At 37.4% G+C, this 21,714-nt stretch overlaps 2 protein-coding genes across 3 annotated transcripts in view; one reads left to right on the top strand and one right to left on the bottom strand.

The window, feature by feature from the left end:
* LOC105033610 (vacuolar protein sorting-associated protein 2 homolog 3) overlaps positions 1-21,714 on the bottom strand; it is a 55,434-nt gene that overhangs the window by 11,675 nt on the left and 22,045 nt on the right. The gene's annotated exons all lie outside the window — the stretch shown is intronic.
* Positions 4,437-18,830, top strand: LOC140857054 (serine/threonine protein phosphatase 2A regulatory subunit B''beta-like). The gene is given in 14 exon segments (XM_073255306.1): positions 4,437-5,088; positions 8,300-8,548; positions 8,658-8,763; positions 8,852-8,951; positions 10,327-10,432; positions 10,652-10,742; positions 12,315-12,456; positions 14,209-14,356; positions 14,478-14,508; positions 14,511-14,586; positions 15,427-15,583; positions 15,674-15,799; positions 15,916-16,069; positions 18,688-18,830. Coding segments are annotated over 14 exon segments (1,653 nt in total). The 5' UTR covers positions 4,437-4,929; the 3' UTR covers positions 18,696-18,830.

The raw sequence follows: 21,714 nt of genomic DNA, 5'->3' as shown, positions 1-21,714 counted from the left end.
ATAAAATGAAACCCACTTATCTGTTGTTTTATATTCTATTAAACAACAATCGTGGCACCATAGGAGGTAGGGAAATGTTAAATATGAAATTTTAATAAAAGTAACAAGCTACATTCATTCACTCAATTTTCTTAATCCAAAAAAAATAAAAAATGAATCAATTTTTTTAGGCTTATCCATTTGTATTGAGGCTATTCAACCTATTCCTTAGACCTAGATAAATTTATTCTAAGATCAAACGAGATATAATATTTGTCCAATCAAACATATCTAGCTTCGACACCAAATATACCAAAGTCCAGTACATACCGGTGTATGTGTGCATGTAATTTATTATCCATATATATATATATATATATATATATATATATATATATATATATATATATATATATATATATATATATATATATATATGATTCCATTTAAAAATAACTTGCATTTTATGAAAGGATGGTATGCTATGGTACATAATATATTGCTATTTAAAAAATGATGCCCACAAATCAAATGAAGATATTATTTTTTTCTCATTGTGTTAGGAAATATTAGAGTTATTTGCTGCTTCAGGTCTCACATGAAGTTGGCCTTAGGGCTTTCGAATAATATATATTGAGATATTTTATCATAACAATGGTACAAATATATCTACAAGTTTGTGAGTGCTGTTTGTATAAGCAACCATATCTACAATAAACATCAATGCTCACCAAAACCTTCAACTAGAATATTTTGAAAAAAATATAAAATATTAATCATATGTTACTGGTATTAGTGTTTTGCATATGATAGGCATGTGTATAAAGAAAGAAGTAGAAGTAGAGACCTAGGGAGAGAGCATCTCGAAGATATAGAGACACGTGTTCATTAAATATTTTTTAGCCTTATTTAAGAGAGAAGAAGCCATATTTGTTTTCCTTTAGGACAAGGAAAATATTGTATTTATGAAACCATATATATTTAGTTCATAGATTTTATGAAATTTCATTAAAGAATATAGCTTTGCATGACTAGCACTAGAAGTTTTCATTATATATATAGTAAACTAGCTTATAACCCGTATGGTATATGGGATATGATTTTTTTAAAATAATATTTAATTTTATTTATTTATTTTATTATATCTATTCTATGTATATTTTAAAAATAGTTAGTTTCTTGATGGGTATCAATCAAATGGCTAAGAGATGGATTCATGAAAAAGCTCTTTAGATGATTCGCAATCTGATTATTATTAGATCGATAGGCCGGTGCTTTTTGATAAACAGCTAGCTGGTTGGAGCAGTATTGACTTAATTATTCGATGCATATGCAGATTTGAGATGGGGTCTAAGAAAATAAAAAAAAATACGTCAGTAAAGAAGATTTGTGTGCGAGGCCTCAGCCTCGTCATCTGCGTGCCTTGCCATATGCAATCGTTTTCTCTTCTTCTTCGATATGAGCCTGTCCCCAAGTCTCCTCCTACCACCGTCATGCCCATCGCCACTCCCCTCACCCTCTATATCTCTCCTCTCTTCCTAAGCTCTTCTCTACCCGCTATTATGTCCGTTGTCTCTAAAGACCTCATTGCTGGCCCCTAATCCCATTTCTTTTCTCTGTTCTTGAGCTCTCCTCTGTTCGTTGCTATGTTCTCCACCTCCAGAGGCCTCATTGTCGGCCTGTAGTTTCCTTGCCTCCCACATCTCTCTTCTCTATCTTTGACTTCTCATCCGTTTGCCGCCATGTTTGCCTCCTCCAATGGCCTCGTCTCCCGCCTCTGCCTCCACTCTTTTAACCCTTGGCTGCTATTTCTACTCTACCAGAGGGCGCTCCCCTCGTCTCCCACATCTTTCTCCTCTCTCCTGACCTCTCCTCTGTCTGTCATCATGTCCATCTCCTCTAGAGGCCTTATCTCTTGCCTTTGTCTCTACTCTTTTGGCCCTCACCCTCCCCCTACTCCCTCATATTTCTTTTTTATGCTTGAAACATATTGAGACTGAGAGAGATCAAAAAATCAAAAAAAAGAAAGATAATACATATTAAACAGTCTACCAACATAAAAGCCTCTCTCTCTCTCTCTCTCACACACACACACACACACACACACACACACATATATATATATATATATATTAGATTATATAATATTGATACTATTCACATAGCAAAAAAGTATTTTTATCCTATTTGATAAAATTATCTTCAATTAAAATGGTAGACATTGATAATAATTAGAAGCAAGTGATACTGGCTCCTATATATACTTTTATGGGCATTTGAGCGGTTCTATTTTTAATCATAGGTAATAACAGAACAATGTATTTCTCCCATCTTGCTTTTTATCTATCATGTTCAACTTTTGAAACTTTTTTGCGGTTATTTTTCCTTAGCTATTCTTATATATATAGCAAGAACAAAAGAAGAATAAGATATATTATAACACAGATGAGTCTCACCACAAGAATGACATCTCATGGAATTGCTCTAATGATACTGGTGATGTTAGATAAGGCAAGAAAAATCTGAGAAATGTGGTCAGCCAAAAGGTTAAGACGTGAATTTTTTAGCTTGATATCAATTCATAACATTTCATAATATCATCAGTGGCATATGTGCCCGTCGTTGAAGGCAATTCATTACAAAGGTCAAAGATACCGCGAGCAACGCCTCACTCCCAAATAATAATATCTAATTTTTTCCATCGTCATTATCTTATTTGTGTTCATAATCGTGAATATTCCATCATTTATGAATTAATTGGTGACCTTGAATTGGGTACGACTCTTAGGCTACATTTGGTAGCTGGCAATATATTTAGATTGCTGGCAATTTAAAGAAATCATCATATTAGCATATTTGGCATGCTTTTCAGATTACCTCCCATGGGGTAATTTGGATTTTCAAAGAGAGGGTGGCTATCCAGATTATCATGTATTTGATTATCTTATAATAATTTTTTTGGACAAAAATATCCTCAAAAATCTGGATAATCTTCTTCCTCACGATGGGTAGCAGAAAGATGGAGCAACAAAACTGATGCCTTCCTCCACAAAATCCGATCGGCAACGGCCTCAAAATCGACAAATCGACGGGTCACTGCCATCTCCTAACCACCGGCCGTTGATAGCCATCGGGAAGCAAGGAGAAAACGCCGGTTAAGGCGGAATCCAATGACCCCTCATCCCTCTCTTTTTTTTGTTTGTTTGGTTAACCGGACCACCGGCGAGCCACATTCAACGCTGCCAGCTGCTCAGATGTTGTTGTCGGAGTCACTGCTGCCTCCCTGAATGGCGGCCTACGGTCATTGCATGGAGAAGGAGAACATGGCGTGGAGGAGCCGGTGGTCCCTTTCTCCCCTCTTTTTTTTTCTAATGTTAGGAAAAGGAAGATTGGGCTTGATGGGGATCAAGCGACGCTAGTCGCCGCCGGCGGCACTGTGCCGAACGGCCATGGGGGTGGGGTGCGGGAGACCGACGGTGCAGGTGAGGGCGACGGCGTGGGTGGGTGAAGGCAGTCGTAGAGGGCATGGGGTGCGGATTCGCTGGAGGGCCAGGGGACGGTGCAAAGGGTGGCGCGGATGGTCGGAGGGCTGGGGCCGGAAATGCGACTACAAGGGGCAGGAGTGGAGCAGTCGGGGGTTGGGGGGTTGTGGCGTGCGGGGGAAGGAGAGGGAAGAAAAAATAAAAACATAAAAAAATAAAATAAAATACAATATACTATATAATATATAATATATATTTAATATATAATATATTTTTATTTTTTTATTTTAAAAAATTAAAAATTTTATGCATGAAATGTGATTTTTAATAAATTTAATTTAAAAATATTTTAAAAATTTGATGTTATATTATCAATAATCTGATTGTCATACTAAATATGTCAATCAAAATTTTCAATAATTTTACTGTAATATTATCTGCATGTATCAAACATATTAATCAATATTATTGATAATCTATTCAGATTGTAAATAATCTAGATTATCAGATAATTTAGATTATCACTATTCGATAATGCACCAAATGCAATCTTTAAAGTCGAAGCCTTCTAAAATAATAATGGAAGGAAGTCATACGGCAATTTTTTTTTTTCCTGGAACAAAAATTATTCTCTTGCCCAATCTTAACCGTTTTGGGTCAAGTTCTCCTGCCCATCTGATCAATGCATTCTCCATCACTCGCATTACCAATGCCACGAGATCAGAGAGAAATGCTATCAGTTGGACGGCTCAGATCATTGACCAATTCCAAGACGCGTACACCGTATATAACTACCGTATACAGATAGCTGCATGTATGCATACGAATAGATACGATCATACCCCGGGCCTTCTCTGTCAGTGCTGAGCGGCTGAGCCTCGGAGGCATTTTCTTGCCGTTATATTTGGCGTTCTAGGTCTCGCCTTTGCTGTGTTGGATGGTCCTTTTATCTCTCTCTCTCTCTCTCTCTCTCTCCTTTCCTTTCTGCAAGGGTTTCGAGGTCCAAGCTTCTCCCTTTCCTCCTCATCCTTCGAGAGGCGTGGGTCTTTCGATCCGGGTGGCCCCTTCCGATCCCCGATACATTAATCTCTAGGTGTCTTCTTTTCTTCCGATCGTTCTCCGCCTCTCGAGCGAGCAGGTCTTGTGTTCGATCCGAATCTCTGAAGCCCCGGTGCCGGAGAAAACCGGGATTTGGAACGATCTGAGGTGCAATCCAGCTCTCCAGCTTGAAATCCAGGGGCTTCCTTGCTGAATTCCGCCTCCCGTGTCCAGGATTGGAGGCTTGGATGCTGGTTGTCCTGTGGCGGGGGAATGGAGGGGGCCTGGATTGGCTTGGAGCGGTGTGGAGAGCTAGGGTTTGGCTGCTGTGATTTCTAGGAGGGAATTGTTGGGTTTTCTTGAAGAGAGGGGGATTTAGGGTTCTTTTGTTGCATCGCCTCCTGTTCTTGGTGTATGAGAGAGATAGGGAATGGTGGGGATGGATGCGGAAGTCGAAAGAGACGTTACGGCCATCGACCCGGACCTGCTGCAGCTATCGGAGGTTTCTCCGTTGGCGTTGAAACAGAACCCCGAGATTGCACAAGGGCTCTACTCACAGTGGCTGACGCTTCCGGAAACCTCTAGACTGGTACCTCTTTTATAACGAATATACTCTGTTCTCTAATTTTCTGTGGGCTTTTTGGCTCCTTCTGATCAAGATACTTTGTATGGTCATCTGGAATTTTTTGACGGGCAAATTGGTCGAAATCTTTTATGCATATTGGTTCATTGCCTTTCTTTTGGAATTTACTCGGAGAACATCATTAAAAAAATTAGTGATTCAGGACAATGGTCTTAACTTAATTGGTACGGAAACCAGGTCTTTTCGAGCTTGTAGTTGTAGGTCATTAGAGGGTAAAATAGCACATACAGCATGATGGAAGCCAAAATTCTGAATTTAATAACTAGTTTATTTGCAGGAGCTTTTCAAAGGAAACCTGATCTTCTTTCTTTTCTTTTCCTTTTTTTTCCTAATTTCGTTTTAAAAGTTAAGAACCTTCTTGATGGTAAGTTTGTTTACAAGGATTAGAGCTATATCAAGCCAAATTCCTAGAGCTGAAATGCTTTTTGATCTTTAAATCATCTGAACAGTTATTGGACTATTCAGTGGCATAGAGATCATGATAGAAGGTGAGCACATCTTCTAGTCTAATATCCTAATAAATGTATGTATCTCTTCATAAGTAAACAAAAATAGTAACTAAATGAACTGTCAGCTATTCTCTATTTGATATGGGCCATAACATTAAAATCGACCTGAACATTAAAGGTCAAAATGATATATGAGCAGCAATGGACATAAGAAAGCAGAAGAAGATGAAGAAGAAGAAGGACTAAAAGAAGAAGAAGAAGATGGTGGTCAGATGCTGAAGAGAAATGAGAGATATGTTTTAGTTGCATTGGTCAAAGAAAAAAATAAGCATATAATATAAAGATGAAAGAAAAAGAAACAAAATTGATATAAAAACAAAGTAGGGGTTGGTGGTGAGCACACCAATTAGTCATACAATTGGAGGGAGGAGACATTTTTCTCTTTACCTTTGTGGCTATCAAAGCGGTTTTCATATCATGAGAACAGAGGTTGGCTTGGGTGCAAGTACAAGGAGCGATCAATTTTATCCTTGTGCGCTTCCATTAGCACATGTAGGTTTAAGTTTATCTTAAAAGAGTGCAGCAATAAATAAATAGAAGATGCAATATAATCGTCACATAGTTCCTTATGGCTTGCTATATCATTTGGTTGCCTTAACCTTCTTCATTTGTTAGGAAGAACATTTTATGTAGTATATATTAGATTTTACATTAATTGTTAGGACAATAATCAAATATATTGAACATTTGAATCCACTGCTAGTTCACTATTTAAATGGTTATCAGTGTCTGCCCAAACATTTAACTGTGTTTAGAACCCAAGTGGAATAAGCAACTGGCATAGGAAACCAGTTCATGGTAGCCATCAAATTGCTTAGGTGTTTAAATGGCTATTTTGATGAATTTTTCTGTGGCAAGATGTGTAACATATCCTGGAATCTGGAACCTTTGGTTGCTACATTATGAATAAATTTATTTCTGACTTTCTGACTTCTGTTAAACAAAGTGAATTAGTCAACTCATACTCATTGCTAAAGAGGTCAACTCAAAACAATGTGGGGAAGGGATCCTATTTTTCATTTTCATAAATTCTGTTCTCTGGATCATGCTTTCCTATCATTGTAGAGATATATTACACAAGCTTATTTTTAGTCAACTTCTGTTGTGCTTGGTTCCAATGGAGGGAGTTAAGGCCCTAAACCCTTTTGATTGTAATGGTTGTGTTTGGAACACCCAATGCTTAGAGATAAGATGGAGCAGATGAAGTGGCGTTATGGAGCCAAAGGAGATGAATGCTTGTTGGTCTCATGGGCTGAAGGCGGGGAACTGGAGTTGTGAAATGAAATGTTGAACTTCACATGGAAGCTTGGTTGACATCCTGTTCACTTAAAGGGGTAGTTGGCTTGAGGAGATTGACATTTTGATTACAGGTAAGATGATGGACAGTGGACAGAAAAGAGTGAGAGCTCCAATTAGACTATTGTAGTATAAAAGGTGCTTTAGTGGAGCAAATAGGAGTCAAGCCTTCTTCAAGATGAAGATAAGATAAGTGTTAGTCAATTTTTCTGGTTTTCCTTCTTTTCTATTGCAAATTGGATATGTTCATATTTAGGCTTTGATCTTAAGGATTTACTTGTTGATTTGATATAATCTATCTTTCTTTCTCTTTCCTCAATATTCAATCGGAGGATCAAATGCCTGTTGTTTATAGATTTAGTTACATTATAATCACAGCAAAGAGATCCTACAAGATGAAAGAAAACAATGACAGGCTTGACGATATTGATATGAAGATGGATGGCTTATTATTTTAATTTCCTTCATATTTTGGTGAACTTGAAGATGAAAGAGTTAGGCTATACTCTACCTGGGAACTATCTAGTTGTGACATCTAATGGTTGACAGTTTATTGATCAGAAGTGCAATTGCTAAAGAAGCCGCAAAAATGTAGAGAATTCATTTGTTAAAGATTTACCCACTAGAGGAGCACCTGCTGGAAGGTTGATGCTTGGCTATCAAAACAATTTATTTTACCTCCAAAGCAAACACTGCTCCCCCCTCCCAACCCAACTCCACAAATATATATATATATATTTAAAAAAAAATCCTAATGTTAGCTTGCTCTTAAGGGTTTCTATGCACTTATTATCATGTGATTTTGATTATTTGCACTGATAAGTGTCATCTTTTGTTTGGTTAATTGACTTTTCGTCATCTATTAGTAACATTTAATCTTGAACAAGATGGACACAAAACATACCGATCAATGATTTAAGTTTTGATATATGGATATGCGTCAATCAGTAGCTGATGTGGTTAGTTGACATGGGGTGGCATGGAGGATAAAGGTAATAAAGAAAAGCAGTACCAAGTGTAGAAGTTTGATTGGCCAAAATATGACACAATATGGGGTGCTTCAAGCCTGATTTGCCATATACCAGCTGTCCATCCAGTATTACACTGTCCATCCAGCCTTGGATGTCGGTAACTTGAAGTCTGTCTATGAGTTAAAGTGGCCATTGTATCAATCCTAATGTCATGATTGTTCATCATACTTGCTTAACAAGTGATTAAGTGGTAAGAGGTCACAATTGTTGTATTGTAACCTTTTTCTCTATGCTTTCATGTTTCTTGACTTTGTAAATTTAGAGTAAATGAAGCCGACACCCACCAAAATTTTGCTTCTTTCTTTTCCCTCCTTGGTGTAGGTGAAATCATTAATCGAGGATGCAAAAACTGGTGCACCCCTGAATGTTCCTGGCAGCTCTAACAGTACAAATGCTGCAGCAGGCACTTCACTGCCTTCCATGTTCCCTGCTGGCAGTGCACCTCCTCTATCACCTAGAAGCACTTCTGGATCTCCTCGTGCTGTAAGACGTGGTGCAGGAACTGGAGTTTCATCATTTGGATCTCCACTAAAATTAGTTAGTGAGCCAGTGAGAGAGGTCATACCTCAGGTACTATTGTCCAATTAAACTTTACCATGTGTAGACACTAACATTTTCTCCTAGCAGTTGGAGCTAAAAGCCACATTTGGTTCTTACTGATTGATTCATACCGTTACAGTTCTATTTTCAAAATGGGCGTCCACCTCCAAAAGAACTGAAAGAGCAGTGCTTATCCAGAATTGATCATCTTTTCTTTGCCCACATGGATGGACTACAAATTCATGGTGAATCACTCTTTTGAGATGCCCATTTTTTTTCAAATTCTTAAACTGCATCTGAAGCATTTGAATATTTTCTGTCTTTGCATATCAGAATTTAAATCCATCACAAGGGACATTTGCAAGCTACCATCATTCTTTTCCAGTGCTCTGTTTAGAAAAATTGATGTCGACCGAACTGGAGTTGTAACAAGGTATGCAATTTTTCTATTTTCTGACATTTAAAATGCAAGGTCATATGCTAAACTCAGTTCAACTTTTGTTTATGATTTTTGAATATTTCCATGTTTACTTTCTTTTTTTGGCTGGGTGATAGTCTTTAGATCGTCCTTATTCTGATGGTTATCTCTCACCCTCATTTCCTGTACTATGGGAGTGCTAGTGGTCCTTTGTGGTCAATTAAGGACAAACTTAAGTCATGGCTTTTAAAGTTTGAGCATCTTCTTTTCCCTTTTTATTTCATATTTTTATCAAAATTGTAGTTGCAACTTACTAACAACTAAAAATGTTTCTTTCATTTTTCAAGGTACTTGTAGCTTTCAGTCTTTATAGCTGTGCAGTTGAACCCCTAACTGTTTTTCTTGTGCATCAGGGCCCTAAATTTATTGGCCTACCATTTAAGTGGTTGTTTGTTTTAAATGCCTAGTAACTATTTCAAGTTATGGACTATATTAAAAGACCATTTCACTGTTACTTAATTTATTAGATTGCTGAGAAGCTAGGCTCCTAAATTGATATGATGTCATTCATTCATCTTAACACCTAGGCATGAAATGTAAGTTGGTCTGACCCATTGGGTTAATTGGCTGACTTGGTAGAATGGTTGGTCTAAGAAAAAAGTCAGAAGGCCCATAAATGTGATTACTTGGTCAAAGAACTTAGACATAATCTTAGATATAACCTAATCACCAGATGAACATATGAATGACAAACTATTCCTTGGAAAGACATCTCAACATTACTCACACAGACATGATAGGCCCAAAGTGTTATTTTCTCCAAGTTCATTTCTACTGAATTATACCTGTGATGGTGTTGAAGTTTCTGGAAACTAGTTGTGATTTGTGCGATGGACTGCATCCCTATCTTTGTACAAGTCCTCAGAAGCCTTCACAAACTTTATATGGTTATGTACTCACTGGACTGGTTGAGCTGTATGGCAATCTTTTATTTGAATTTTGCAACTGTTGTTTGATTTTTTTTTTTTTTTCTTTCCAAGGGGGGGTGGTGTTCTCTGGTTGACATTTTTTATCCTGTAGTTCTGTTTCAATTGGTTATAGAACTCCGAGTTAGAGGTACCTTTTGTTTTATATGGTTGTACACCAGGGAGGTAACATTGTAATGCTATTTCATTTTTTTCATATGAATAAAGGGCTGTAATTACTTGGTATAGGTGAATTCCAGAATTCTTGGTCATGACAGGTTCCTCCCCTCCAATTCTATATCGCGTTCCAATTTTACTGGAGTTGTTGGGGACTTAATTTCATAGTTACTGCCCTATCTTCTCATTATAGGTCTTCTTCTTCCTAAATCCTAACTTTAACTAGCTGGACCATGATGTGATTTTAGGGATGCATTTGTTGATTATTGGGTCAATAGCAACATGATGACAAGAGATATAGCCACCCAGATATTTATCATTCTGAAGCAACCTGATCGCAAGTACCTCACTCAGGTCTGTCTTCTGTGTTTCTGAAACTTTTTAAGATGCCACTTCTGCATTGCTTTGTCTCTATAACCTTCATGCCATACAGATTGAGGCCCTTGTACGGTTAACCATTGTACAGTTAACCTATGACTATAGGTTGCCGGAGTTGCATAGTTTAGTTTATTTCTACAGGAGCTCACTCACTTGTATCTATATATATTTTTAATTCAAGTTTATCTGATATAGGAGGACTTTAAACCTGTCCTTCGAGAACTTTTGGCGACCCATCCAGGGTTGGAATTCTTACAGGGCACACCTGAGTTTCAGGAAAGATATGGTGAGTTCTTTTATTGTTTCACATGTTTATAATCACAGAATTGATCATCCAATTTATCTGTGTTTGACAGAGGGATTTTTTATTTTGCTGATCAGCATTATCCTTTTAAGCTGAAAAACATGTTTACATGTCATTGCTGGTGCTGTGCTTATTCTTTACATTCTTATGTCTGTAAAGGCTAAACCTTTAACTTGAGAACCACCAAAGTTTGTTTCTGGCCTATTTCACTTGGATGATAAAGTGATTAGGAAAAGATTTAAAAGTGTAAGAAGTCAGTATATAATTGGAAAATACAAGGTCATGCATTAGGGAATGATGCATGTTGTGGAATAAGTTAAGCAGCCATGAGATTACTGCTTGGGACAAGCTTAATTATTTTTTAAATAATTGATCTGCATAAGAATACAATGTGGATACTTCAGCAGTGGAAGGTCCATGGATTTGTGAACATTACTTTAGTCCAACTTGCATATAGTTTTAACATGTTTGATGCAAGAAAATGTGGAAGCATCTACACTTATTGAGGACATGAGGTAACTGACAAACATGTAAGCATTCTGTCCAATCATTATGCTTCATTTTTTTTTTTTTTAGGTCAACATATGCTTCCTTTGATGTTAATTGGTAAGAGAAAAAGTCTGAGACTTGTTGGCAAGGACATTCGTTACTGGATGAGGAGTGGGCTGGACTTTTGATAGATCATGATTCATGATGGCATGTGAAGCACTGTCAGCATGTGTACAAGTCACTTTCTAGATTTTGACACAAGTTGTGGACTTTTGTACATCTCAGCTTATATGCATACCTTTTCTATATCACTTTTCATATCATAAATAGGAAAGCAGCATTCTATTAGCTAGAACAAAATTTTTCTCATATTATTAATTATTTTTTCTGATAAGTTGGTTTCTTTTTTTTGGGAATTTAATCCAGTTAGGAATGTAATATTATGACAATCATCAAAAATTATTCTAAAATTGCATTTCATGGATTAGTGGGTTTTTGTTGTAAGACATTTGATTGATTCAATAAACAACATGCTGTTCCATTGAGGTGGGTTTCACATATTGCCATATTGGTGGTCATCATTCCAATTCTGCGAATCTTCTGCTTGTTCCTATTGGTGGTATGCTTCCTGCTAACTGTTTTGTCATCAAATGGCGATAAATAGAAGTAATGTTTAGGGAAGGATTGTTTCCATCTATATCAGTCTGGACTATGTTTTGTAGCTGGCCTGCCCATGATTTTGTGGATGCGTTTGGTGCAAGATATTGTGATTGATCATATTGTTGCATGGCTTTTCTTTCTCTTGTATCATTTATTTGCTGGAATTTTCTCAAATATTTGCTTGGTGAATTTTTTTGCATCAATTCTTGCAACAAAAACATTGACATCGAACAACCAATGCTATGTCATTCAGTATTTAATGTCTTATCACATATTCTATTTAACACTCTTGGATAGTAGCTTAGTCTGAACTTTTGGTGCTTTACTGCTTATTAATCTTTCTCAACATGATGTCATCAACATTTTCTATCTCTGATGCATATGATCTCTAATCCTTGTTGCCAGCGGAGACTGTTATATACAGAATCTTTTACTATGTGAATAGATCTGGAAATGGCCAGCTTACCCTTAGAGAATTGAAACGCGGGAATTTAATTGCTGCAATGCAGCATGCTGATGAGGAGGAAGATATTAACAAAGTTTTGAGGTAATTTTCCTTAAATAAAAATTTACAGTTCATCTGGTTTATTGAGAATTTTGGTATGGTTTACTCTGTCCATATCACTCTAGGTGCCCTTAAATATCCTTGTTCTGTCTGGGGGGTCTAGAATCGGGCATTAGTCCCTTCTAGTTGATATGAAAGTGTGTTGTTAATTATATAATGCTATTATGTTTTTCCCTTCCCCAGCTGGTGAGGAGGTTTGTTGAGAACACTTCACAATTATCATCTTGTTGTAGGGGATGTGGCATAGAAAAGATGTAGATAGTTAGTTCATGTTTTAGGAATTTAGGCTCTATTCCAGATTCGCTCTTTTTGCAGAGATCCAAAACTAAATTCAGATATTTCAATTATTCTGTCTTTTCTATAAATTAAAAACTGACTTAAATATTTTAAGGACCATATTGACTCGTCTTCAAACTTTCCTAAAAAGAGATTACTAAAGACTTTCTGAAAATAGTGAAATATGGTTTTACATGAAATCTTATATAGAATGAAATGTTGGTCAAAGTCGCCACCCAGACATTTAATTTGTTTGGACTGCCTAGGCCAAGCCAGCTTGAACCCCACCTCTTTGAGGTTCCTCATCTCCCTTCCCTTGGAAAAAAAAGAAAAAAAAAAAAAAACAAAAAACCACCACCATCTCCAATTTTCTTTTGCAATTCGTGGCCCATATGGGACAATCTGGGAGTGTAGCGAAGGGCTACCACCAACATCATAATAGCTAGTGGACTGATCAATAGCTATCGACAGGTTAGCCAACAGTGGCAAGTCGCTGGTGTGGCTGCAATACCAGCATACTTCTTCTTATTTTGGCCATTTTCCCACTTTTTTCCTCTAAATTTTTCCTTTTGTTTTTTCTTGGTAGCTCTAGTCTGCTTGTTTCCTGCTTCTTGCTAGGTGCTAGCTGTCTGGCTATGTTCTGCAGCTTTCTGGATGCTGCAGTGGCAGCCATGCTGTTGCTGCTTTCTTTATGATTTTAATCTTTAGATGTTTAAAGGATGAAAAAAAGGTTGATGATCGCATATATGGTGAAAAAAAGAGTATAGATATGATACTTGTACATGCTTATTTATGCTTATGATTAAAAGTACACATAATAAAGACATGGAGAGCTTTCATCCTTAGGCGGTAGCCTAAGCGCTTAGGTGGCCACCTAGACCATACAAGGGGTCCACCGCTTGGCCTTGCCTAGGTAGTTTGACAACCATGATAGAATGACATTTGAATCACTTTGAAATGCAAGCTTAATGATTTCAAAAACTTCCACATCCCAATCTACACCTTAAAGAGAATCTACACTCTGCAGGCACTGATCACAAGGAAAGCAAGACTCAGCACCCATTTATAAATTAGTTCAAAAACTCAGTCCAAGAATTACAAGAAAATATAAAGTCTCTAATCTACTTGAAAGATGCTTAAATCAGAAAATTACAGACACCATTGGCTGAAATATTGACTCCATAGCACTAGAAAACAACAATTCTAACAGGAAATAGATCTTTTTAAATTAAAATTACCTAGATCTAAAAATGAAGCAAATCTAAAATGCATCTTGGTGTTTGTCACGTATGTAGTCATGTACCTATTATGAACCATAAAGTTTGAGAAGAACCAACATATTCTTCTATTATTGCTTGTTTGCTAAATTTTAGCACTAGTTTTGAACCTTTGACTTCTTAACTTATTCTCAGTGGGTGACAGTGGGATAGAGTTTTCTGAGTTTGCCTGTTCTTGCAGGTACTTCTCCTATGAGCACTTCTATGTAATATACTGCAAGTTTTGGGAACTTGATACGGATCATGATTTCTTGATTGACAAAGAGAATCTCATCAGATATGGAAACCATGCACTGACGTATAGAATCGTCGATAGAATTTTTTCACAGGTTTGTATTTTTAATGCTGTCCTGACTCTTCAGATTGATTAAAATAGCATGAAGGTTTAGTCATAGTTGATTTACATTCTTAGAATTCTTTCTGACACTGTATATGTCTTAACTTCCTTAGATACCCAGGAAATTTACTAGCATGGTTGAAGGAAAATGGGTTACGAAGATTTTGTTTATTTTATGCTGTCAGAGGAAGATAAATCATCTGAGCCTAGTCTTGAGTATTGGTAATTTTCGACTCTTGGGAAATAACTCATAGATTACAAGTCCTCTGTACTTGATTTACTGGAATTTCTATTATAATATTATTTTATTGTTGCTCAGCCTAATGCGTTATCTCATTGTTCAGTTTTTTTTTTATTGGAAGATCTTTTGCAAAACACATTAAATTTTGATAATATTTTCCCTCGTTCTAATAGGAAACTTCTTTTAATAGATGGAGATTTGTTTTCCTGTCAAAACCTGGCCCCTTTTTGTTTCTCAAGTCATAATAGAGGAATGAGTCAGAGAGAACCCTGGTATTTAATATGGCTTTTTAGTAATTGGTGTATCATATAGAGATGTCAATCTGGATGATTATCTGTCCACTGCTGAATATCTTTTATCATTCTCTAGTGTGTTGTTTTGGAATTTATATTGGTAGGCTCTTCCTATGACTTTTAAGTTGAAAAGGGAATCAGGAGATTATCCCCACATCAAGACAACATGAGAGAGTTACATGGTTGTTCATATTAAAAATTTCTATGCCATGGAGGGAACTAATCTCGGCAGGCATTGACAATGATGAGGTGGAAAAAAATTTTCTCAGACAGCAGCTAGACAAAACTAAATGAAAAGCTATGGACTGTATCAATCTAAGAGGCCTGCACAGATCAACATCAGGAGGTTTTAACATACCATCAAGTTGTTAAAATCTCTGCTCAGTGATAGCTGGTGGATTGGGGCCTATCAATTACTAAATCTTGCTTCAACACATGCTTTATTAAGAGATTGGATTATTTATTAATTTAGAATTTGCTTTTCTGAATGCCTCTTTGTCTATTAAAGTTATTCACTGATATTTTCAGGTTCAAATGTATAGATTTGGACGGAAATGGAATTCTGACTCCCAATGAAATGCAATTCTTTTATGAGGAGCAGTTGCATCGTATGGAATGCATGGCACAGGAACCCGTACTCTTTGAGGACATTTTATGCCAGATGATTGATATGATTGCACCAGAGGTCACCCTACAGCTGCTTTCTGCACAGCATATATTTTTATCATTTATCTAGGCATAATTTAGATGTTTCTGACAATTTCTTTCTCTGCAGAATGAGAGTTACTTTACACTACGTGACTTAAAAGGCAATAAACTTTCAGGAAATGTTTTTAACATCCTTTTCAATCTGAACAAATTCATGGCATTTGAAACTCGTGATCCATTTCTCATTCGTCAGGTAAGTGCACTATTTGTGTGGATGAACTTTTTGAAAGTCAGTGGCATGACATATTGGAGTGACTGTCGCTAATGCAGCTAAAATGGAGTCTCAGTCTGCTTGCATGGTTTATGCAGGAGCGCGAAGAACCAACTTTGACTGAATGGGATCGTTTTGCACACAGAGAGTACATTAGGCTTTCTATGGAAGAAGATGCTGAAGATGCCTCTAATGGGAGTGGAGATGTTTGGGATGAGTCACTTGAGGCTCCATTTTTAAAATCAAACAGAGGTGAGCAGCTGATTTTCTGCTTCATTAAATAATAATTTATGGGTGCAGGATGCTCTCTCTCTCTCCCAACCCCCCCCCCCCACCCAATCCCCCCACCTTCCTCCTCCTCCCCCTCCCAGGTAGTTGAACGAGTGACTAGAAATTGCATGAGATCTGACCATGATTAGTGGATGTATGAATCTGATGAGGCTTGTTGAGGTGGTATAAAAGGGATTAGAGAGTTTAATTAGCAGTAATTAAAAAAATTTGATGAGATCGAGTTTACAAATCATTTTGTTTGGTAAGATTATTGATTGCTATATTGTCATAAACATTTGACATGGAACCAAGAGTTGAAGTGTCAGTATTTGTGCTGGTACAATATGGTTTTGTGCCAACACATGTAAGGCGTTTTCATGCCGACACATCAATAATGAAGTAATGCACCAGCTACCCACTACACAGCACTACCAAGAGGCATACAGGTACCAGTACCTTGCTGATAAAATTGGTATGGCTGGTATGAACATGTATGCTCGGGGACTTAAATCCTTGCTTGGAACCATAGGGCATGACCTTTTTTCTTTCTTCTTTTTTTTTCCCTCCCTTTTTCTGTGTTCACCACCAAGTTTGATCTAGGAATTTGCTAGCTTTTTGGGTGCAGAAACCTCAACAATGAGGTGATGTACCAGCTATTGGTATGAAGCAGTACCAGGAGGGATACAGGTACCAGTACCTTACTGATAAAGTTGGTATTGGTGGTATGGACCGGTATGGTCAGGGACTTGAATCCTTGCTTGGAACTATATGCGCATGCTCTTTTTTCTTGTGTTTACTGCTTAGTTTGATCTGGAATTGCTAGCTTTATAGCTCAATTTTTTATCATTACTCAGACACATTTCTTTAATTATGGTTTTTTCTTCACCTCTACATCTTTAACACCAACTTAAGTTGTTCCATGTCCTTCAGATGACAACCTAAGTGATATGACATGGTTTAACAATCGAAAAGGAGCTCCAAACAAAACGGGTTATTAACGGTCAAGACTAGATGAGAATAGGCCATGATTCAAGAGCTCTTACATCATAACTTAAATTTAGGGGCTGATGGGGTATAATGTACAGACTTGCCATCTTCTGCTATTTCTCCCATCTCACCCATGCAACTCTTGCTGAAGCTCTTCTTTTCCTCCTCCTTTGCGACGCACCTCCTGTCATTTATCCCCTTTTTCTTTTATGAGCGGTGCCCCTTCTGTCTCTCTCTCTCTTTCTCATGCGAGATCCACTCTTCTTTTCCATGCACCAGTTCGCTCCCTTTTCTATCATTGCCAATCTGCATGGGAAGCTCTAACCTGACAAATGATGTTCTAGCCTTGTTGGCTTCCTAGAGACTTGCTGTAATGTTTTCTTTTTCCCCATTCTCTTTGTTTCTATTCTCATGCTTGAGTCCTGTTGGATTTGAAGGGCGAATCATCCCAAACATTGCCTTCAACAGAGCATGGAACACTGCAAGAGCTCTCCCTTGAGCAGCATGTACATCATGCTGGTTATATTTTTCTTCCTTGATTTTCATCTTGCTGTTATTACTCTGACTCTCTTGATTTTTCCTTTCACCTTTCTTATACTTTCCATTATGAGGTTATTTTGCCCCTCTAGTTTTCCTTTGAGCGTGCCATAGTTTACATCATGTGTGCCCTCGCCGTTCAGATAATTATTTCTTTCTTTTGAAGTGCTTAGCTATTCTTTGTTTCCCCAAAATTCTGTTTTCTGGCTTGCCACCATCTTGTGCAGAAATTCATAGTTTAGACAAATTCTGAAGGTATATTTTCCATATCCGAGATTGTTTAAGTTGATTGTTCTCATTATGATTGATGGTATACCCTAGTTTTGTTCTCATTATGCTGCTGTTGAAATCAATAAGCTAACTTCTTTCCTTGATTTTGATCTCTAAATTGACTTCTATGGTCCCTGATTGCACGAGAGGACCCAAGAGGTATTGGACTAACATATTCAGACATGATGGGCCATGCTAACAATTAATCAAATTAGTTAGCTTTCGCAAGATTCTAGAATCAAGATTCAGACAGGCGGGAACAAGTGGAATGCTTGTTTCAGGAAGGGGGGGAAGGAGGAGGAGGAGGAGGAGGAAGGAGGGGGGGGGGGGGTGTGCCGCCAAGATTTTTAATAAAATTCAATGAATTTTCTACTTATTAGCACTAGGGCAGAAGGTATAGCGTGCTAGAGCTGGAACAAGTATTTGGAATATGTAGACTGAGGCTGGAGGTTCTTTTTGTCAAGCTTTGAACTCCTGTTGTCATTGGACTCTGCGGTAGGTCTAGCCCATCTCTGTTCTCTCCTTTGTTGGCAGACTCCTTTTGCATTCAAATTATGCTTATCAGGATTGTATTGTAATGAAAATGCTAGAGTGGCATTAGGCATCTTCTTTTGACATGCTAATACGGACCTGCCTTGTCAGACCAGGCTCCCTTCTATATTGGTTGTAAGAATGTGCATGTCTAACATAAAAGTAACATGTTTCTGTTGCTTCTCCGGTAATGAATAACAGTAGGCTAGCTTATTCTCAAATCCGGCTTCTGATGGTAGATCTTCCTCATACTTCGTTTTGTGGTTCATATGCAGGTACCTGAAAAAATGCTATGGTCCTTTGGATGCTTGCTCAAAGGTGGCCCAGAGGCGGCTCCATAAAATTGTGGGGCATGCTCCTCCGAAGGATCTTGGCAGCTGCATCCGCCATTGATGATTAATTACAAACTTCACCATACAGTTCTGGTTCCAAATCATATATTTTTCCTATGTGCAAATTTTTTTCTTCTCGAGCCAGTGAAAGCAAGTGGCATTCACGTCACAGCTATGCCAAATGATGCACAGAAAATGAGCGCAGTGACTGATCCTTTCTTTTATTCCAATTATTCCGGCCAGGTACCGTGCTTTTAGGGATTATTGGCCTTATAATTAGAAGAGAATCAATTTATGTTTGGTCTTCAGCTGCTTTCTTTTTCTTTTCTTTTGCTACCGTTTGTGGAAGCACAAGAAGGTAATTACATCCTTAGCTTGTCCCCGGCATGTTTTTCCTGTTCTGATGGTATCCTATGCGATGGTTTATTGTAACATATTATTCTCCTGATTAAATTTATATGATGAAAAAAGATGGGAAAACTTTTATCACCTATCTTTGTTGATTTATTTGCTGAATAAAATTGGGTAATTGTCTAAAATTAAGTGGAATTTAGTATTCGCATTATATAATTTTGATGTTTGAAGTTGGCTGATAAAAAAGTTTCTCCCAAGTTGCGTAAACAGTTGGTTCTGTAGTATCACCAGTCTCCTGTCGGAGGGAACAGGTGAGAGCTTGTTGGCAAGATTTATGATTTGTGAAACCATTTAGTCAACATTTCTTGCTCCTTGTTGCTATGTCATGGTCAGATTCTGCACTACCAATAATGCGACTTCTAGTAGGAGTATTTAATCTGCATTTCTACAGGAAAGCGCTTTTACTCTGCACCTCCTAAGTCCTAAACGCCCTTTCTTTTTGTATTCCATCTAATGGTTGATCTGGGACCGACGTGGCATCTCGGAATGTTTGGTACGGAGCCTGCGACTTTGGAGACCGACGATTGTGGTCTAAACCATGACCCATTGAACTGTCTTCCATGTTGGCGCACCGTGCTGAAAGCTGAGGAGATTATTCTGAATTTGCTGTCGAATTGCAAGAATTCCTCGTCTTTGATGCAGCTGCTCTTCCGGTGTGCCAGCTATCCTCTCTTATTTTATCTCTCAGGTTGAATCTGGTGATTGCTCGCTGGGCCTTATGGTTCTCCTTGTTTTTGTATTATCAATCAGGCTGGTCTCTTCACACCGCCACCACCCCCGCCCCCCCCCCACCCCCCCCAAAAAAAAAGGAAGAAAATCATCAAGGTCTGAGCCAATTCCGAAGAATCCACTACCTATAGGTGGATCGGTACTGAGGGTGGTGGTTGCGCAGATTTTTTTGAATATCCAATCCATTCAAAATCTTAAGAGGGCTTGTTTAACAATATCCTATAGGGTTTAGGACAGTTTTGAGATATAAAATTATAATCTGAATGAGTTTGGGATTTCTCCCTTGGGTATCTGCTGTCTCAATCCGGTTATATATAAATACCAACATAAGACCCTAGCCATCGTCTATGCTTCTCAATTCAGCTGTTGCTCCGAGCGTCCCACCTGATCCAAAAAGAATGGAAGAAATAGGGGAAATACCAGGAAAAATATAAAAAAAATTCATAAAATCAAAGAAAAAATGAAAAAAAAAAAAAAAAAGTAAAATCTTTTCCCACATAGATTGATTATTTATTTATGTTTTATTTTTTTATTTTTTTTTTCATTTTATTTTTTTTGGAGATCTATGAGGAAGAAGAGCACTTAAGAGAGATTGGAGAGGTTTCTTACATTTTGACTGGGGGTTTTTCTCAAGCATTTGGGATTTTGCGTGAGTTGTGGCAGAGTGAGTTAGTGAGAGCTAAATCTTGGTGCAAGCATGATATTTTTTTGTGGGGCTTCGGGATTTTTATCAAAAGGATTCTTCTTTGGCTGCAAAATTTTAAATTTATGGAGTTTCATGATATCTTAGTCAAAGGGGTTCAGGTACCCAAATAACCTAATCCTAATAAAGCATGATTAGGTGGGTTCGGCTATCCGATGGGTATAATAATTTTAAATAGGATGGGTTTGAGATTTTTAGTTATATTTGTAATCGGATTTAAGAGGGATTCAAGTATGGAGATTTTAAATGGTATAGATACGAGTAGAACAAATTTGACGGGCATCTTATCCATTATCATCTCTAATTGATACCGTCAAATTTGCTATAAATGCCTATGGGATTATAAGGGGTTGACTATTACCTTTTATTCTATACTTTTATTATTTCTTCAAAATTGTCTCCAACTGAAATTAAACTCTTAATCTTACTCAAGTAACAAGCAATGATACCATTCTAGCAAATACCTCATAGCATATTTTAAGAGCAATTTATGAGGGTAGCTGGTCTTTGATTATCCAATTCATTTGTCTTGGCATCTTATTTCACCCGTAGACTACCGAGCACATAGGTGCATAGATGAATGGAGATCCATTCCTTCACCTTTTGTACTCTAGATATAAGGTATAGACAAGATGGATTCAGATTGTATCTTTCGTGTCAAAAAATAATTTATTATTTTTATAATATATATTGTTGGACCATATAATAGTCATTATAAAATTTAAGTAGATAGATAAAAAAAAGGGCATTTGGAGTGCTTTGAGAATTATAGGAGGTATGTTCCCTCGATTGACGTTGCAGGGAAAGATCAATCATTTTGGATAGACATTACTCACTCATTTTTGTGAATTAAATTTTGTGCATGCGGCCAAAATTTTTTTTTAGATATATTGGTAATTTTATTGGTCCGTTACATGTATCAATGTCAACTCATTAGCCGTTGTTTTATTCATTTAATGCGCCGGTAAAGCTGTCAGCCTGTAACGGTTAAAATCGCTCATTGTCAGTCGAAACTGGGGGGGGAAAATTCGGTGTATGTAGCCTAGCAAACGTATCTCCAATGTCGAGACTTTCTTCCTCCCTCGAGCATGCATGGCATTTTATTTAAAGAGACCCGGCCTTTG

This window comes from Elaeis guineensis, chromosome 4 (genome assembly GCF_000442705.2).
Source record: "Elaeis guineensis isolate ETL-2024a chromosome 4, EG11, whole genome shotgun sequence".
NCBI classification, from domain to species: domain Eukaryota; kingdom Viridiplantae; phylum Streptophyta; class Magnoliopsida; order Arecales; family Arecaceae; genus Elaeis; species Elaeis guineensis.
This window is presented reverse-complemented; position numbering and strand designations above follow the sequence as displayed.